The 3,949-nt window shown below is 26.7% G+C and overlaps 1 protein-coding gene across 1 annotated transcript; it reads left to right on the forward strand.

The window, feature by feature from the left end:
- The first annotated feature begins 311 nt into the window (after positions 1-311).
- LOC112784975 (very-long-chain 3-oxoacyl-CoA reductase 1) lies at positions 312-3,657 on the forward strand. Its single transcript, XM_025828369.3, has 3 exons — positions 312-1,017; positions 1,798-1,867; positions 3,242-3,657. The coding sequence occupies exons 1-3, from the start codon at positions 395-397 to the stop codon at positions 3,509-3,511; spliced, it is 963 nt and encodes a 320-aa protein (XP_025684154.1). The 5' UTR covers positions 312-394; the 3' UTR covers positions 3,512-3,657.
- The last annotated feature ends 292 nt before the right edge of the window (positions 3,658-3,949 follow it).

Consider the following 3,949-nt stretch of genomic DNA (forward strand, 5'->3'; position numbering starts at 1 on the left):
ATATTTCACGCCTAAAATATTACTAAGTGAAATTTTCTAATATTTTTATTCCAGTTATTTTAATTTTAGTGGAAATTCCTATTTTTTTTAAAGAAAGAAAAGAATATGATTATAAATATAAATACAATTATTTATAAAATAAATGAAACTATTTCTTAACCTAAAATTTTAAGACATGGCTTTATAAATTTCTTTTAATTAATTATATACTTTTAATTTTTTTTTCTCTTTGTATGTATGTGGGACCCACACATTTTTGCCAATTATTGAGTCTCATCCAATATAAATGGACCTAGCTCATAAATCTAATAATTCCAAATCCAAACCTGCATCTTGTGTTTCTCCTAATTAACTCATTCATTGTGCTTATTATTATTAGAAAATAGGACAAATAATGGAGTTGGTTGATCTCTTCATGGTGTCAACAACAGCATTAGGCTTCATCTTTGTTTTGAAGAATCTCTTCAATTTTGTGAAGTGGGTATGGAGAATGTTCTTCAGGGCTCCAAAGAATCTAACAGAGTATGGTTCATGGGCCATAATCACTGGCTCCACTGATGGAATTGGCAAAGCCATGGCACATGAAATGGCATCTAAGGGTCTCAACCTTCTCTTGCTTGGTAGAAACCCTACAAAGCTTGAAGCCACATCCAATGAGATAAGAGAAAAGAACAATAAGGTTAGTGTTGAAGTCAAGTGTTTGGTCGTTGACTTTGAGAAAGAAAATGGAGAGAGAATAAAAGAAAGGGTTGAGGAAGCAATAGAGGGTTTGGATGTTGGAATTCTTGTAAATAGTGCTGGATTGGCATACCGTTATGCTAGATTCTTTCATGAGGTTGATTCTAATCTTATGAATAGTATCATAAAAGTGAATGTTGAAGGAACTACTTGGATTACAAAAGCAGTGATTCAAAAGATGGTAGACAAGAAGAAAGGAGCAATTATTAATATGGGTTCTGGTTCCACTGTTGTCCTTCCTTCTTATCCTTTGGTTACTCTCTATGCCGCCACCAAAGCGTAAGTAGCTACATTATTGAAAAGTTAGAAACTCAGGTGCAGTTAATTCATGTAAAGTTGATAGATGAAAGTCGTTAAATGAGTTGACAGATTTAATTACATTGTCATTTACCGATTTTTAACTATCAACTTCGCTCTTCACATAAAGTTAACTGTACCTGAATTTTTACCTACTAAAAAAGAGCAAAATCGTAGTTGTTGTGGCAGTTTTTTTTTATTGTTTTTCAGAAATTTATTATAAATTTTAGCTGTGAATTTACCATATGTAAAAAAGTTGTGAAGTTTTTATTGCCAATTTTGAAATTCGCAACAAATTTCATAGGTAATTTTCATACTATAAAGTGCGAGAATATAACTCATTAACTTTTGTTGTAAAAAAACCGCAAGCAAATATTCGAAGCAAAATCTTTAAATCGTTTGACAATATATTTGGACTATATCATATTTATTTGTAGCTAAATTCCCAATAATAGATATGCAGATTAGCTACGAATTTTTATTGCAGATTTTGCTAAAATTTCTAGTTTCATTTTTTTTTGGAATTTATTTCTGTAGATTTTTCAATGAACTTTTTGTTGGAAATTTTATTTCTTACGAATTTTTCTATTGAATTTGTTTTCTAGAAATTTAGCTATGAGAAAAAGGTAGTTTTTAGATTTTAGAGAGAAAGACGAGCATAACGAGTTTTTTTCCCCTCAACTCACGATGATGTGTTTATATTTAGTAACTGTAAGATCTAAAAAAAAAAAATTAAGCTGCTTGGTGTTTAATTTGATATAGGTATCTTGCAATGTTCTCAAGAAGCATCAGTTTGGAGTATAAGCAACAAGGAATTGACATCCAGTGTCAGGTTCTCTCTCATCTTTTGATTTTCACACTTTTATTTCCTTTTTTTTTTTATGTTTGTTTGACATGGGAACAGTGAACCTTTTTTATTTGAAGGTAAAAGTATATTTTTTGTCTTTAAAGTTTAATAAAAATTTTAAAAATATTTTAAAGTTTTATTTTGTTTTAATTTTATTCTAAAAATTTTTAATTCGTATCAAATATATTTTTGATGGATAAATTTTCAAAAAATTTTAAATTAATCTAACAATAATATATGAAAATTATACTTAATTTACTTGTATTGAAAATTGTTCTTATAAAATTGTTGTTGAACTTATCTTAAATTTTTTAAAAAATTAATCATCAAAAATATATTTAATATAAATAAAAAATTTATGAGATAAAATTAAAATAAAATAAAATTTAAAAATATTTTTAAAATTTTTGTGAAACTTTAAAGATAAAAAGTATATTTTATCTTTTTTTTATATTGGGTTCACGTAATCACATGGGTGTTATTCCCAAGATGGCTTATTATGTGTGTTGTATTAGACTTCAGAAACGCTGCAACTTTAATTTTTAAATTCATTAAAATAACAAAACGGCAACATTTTCTATTTTTTTTTTAAAAAGTGACAATGTCGTTTTCTATTTTAATAATTTAAAAATATAAAAACAAAACTATATAAGTATATAACACACATTTTTTATAAATATTAAAAAAATTAGCCACTGAAAGTCTTGCTGGCATATAATACCATCCAATATCAAGAGAAGTTCTTGGTCAGTGTGAGATATATATGAATCATATTATTAGCTCGTGTAATTACTTTTTTGTTTTTTCTGACTTGCCAACTTTTTATTATTCATTTTATTTTTTCTGAATCTTGTCAGTTTGGTAAATAAATAGCTCAAAGATATTAATTTAGGGTTAAATTTTATGATTAATAAGTACAATACTTTGAGTTAAATATTCGAGTTTATTCGCCAAAATAATCCAAATGTAAATTTCATCATATCAACCAAACAATATATAAATTGAGTATTTGATAATATATTTTAGAGAAATCAATACTTTTTATTAATATTAGTTAATACTTTTAACTAATATATTATTTTATACTATTAGAATTTAGAATTTAGAATTTAATCTTTAATATTTAAAATTGGCCAAATATTAACAAAATAATAAATTTTATTAATTATATAATATTGTTTTATATTTTAATTATCAGTACATTTTATTTTTATTATTGATATTGTTGTTGTTGGTGTTGAAGAGTTGAATAAGGTGCAAGTCAATAACTAAAAATATTTAATATAGATAATTATACCATACATATGTTAATTAACTAATGTCTTGGTAATATATATTTTGATGTGGTAACTACAACAGGCTCCATTATTTGTGTCAACTAAGATGACAAAGATGGGAAGTTCAGTGTTTGTTCCAACGGCAGAAAAGTATATAAAATCATGCACAAGATGGATTGGGTATGAAAGTGTGGTTGAGCCCTATTTGCTCCATTCTCTGCAAGGTTTTTTCATAAGAGCAATTCCTGACCCACTTGTTGATTCTTATTTGCTTCGTTATTTTCTATATTGGCGCAAAAGAGGGCTCCTCAAGGACTCCAACACTACCAACAATTTACCACCGTCATCTTAATTAAGTCATAAATAAGAAGGAGAGTCTTGGAATGATTGAATTATTTTCGTATGATTTTAAGGTTACGTGTTCAAACTGTGAAAACAATTATATAATTATTATATTTAAGTTATATAGTTACGTATATTATATTTTTTTGTGTGTAATTCTTTTCGAATTTCTGTGTTAATACACGATGTTTACACATTGAACTGTCTTTTTTATGCTAACTAAGTCATAAATAGTAAACATGATCCATTATATACATATTATGGAAGATTTGTAGTCTAGAAAGGTCAGATTCGATAGCAAGGAGGACTTGATTAATTGGTGTGTGTGTATTTTATTTATTTATTTATTTTTTTGGGGTCCAGGTTTGAATATGGAAATTTCGCTTATATGAATAGTCCTTTTCTAATTGGATTTACCATTTGATTAATTAATGAGTCTTTGGCAATT

This window comes from Arachis hypogaea, chromosome 20 (assembly GCF_003086295.3).
Source record: "Arachis hypogaea cultivar Tifrunner chromosome 20, arahy.Tifrunner.gnm2.J5K5, whole genome shotgun sequence".
NCBI lineage: Eukaryota > Viridiplantae > Streptophyta > Magnoliopsida > Fabales > Fabaceae > Arachis > Arachis hypogaea.

Bases quoted from the DNA above. Each gene is read 5' to 3' on its own strand.
- LOC112784975 (XM_025828369.3), top strand. From the start codon at position 395: ATGGAGTTGGTTGATCTCTTCATGGTGTCAACAACAGCATTAGGCTTC. The intron at 1,018-1,797 runs GTAAGTAGCTAC...AATTTGATATAG, and splicing joins CTCTATGCCGCCACCAAAGC to GTATCTTGCAATGTTCTCAA. The intron at 1,868-3,241 runs GTTCTCTCTCAT...TAACTACAACAG, and splicing joins GAATTGACATCCAGTGTCAG to GCTCCATTATTTGTGTCAAC.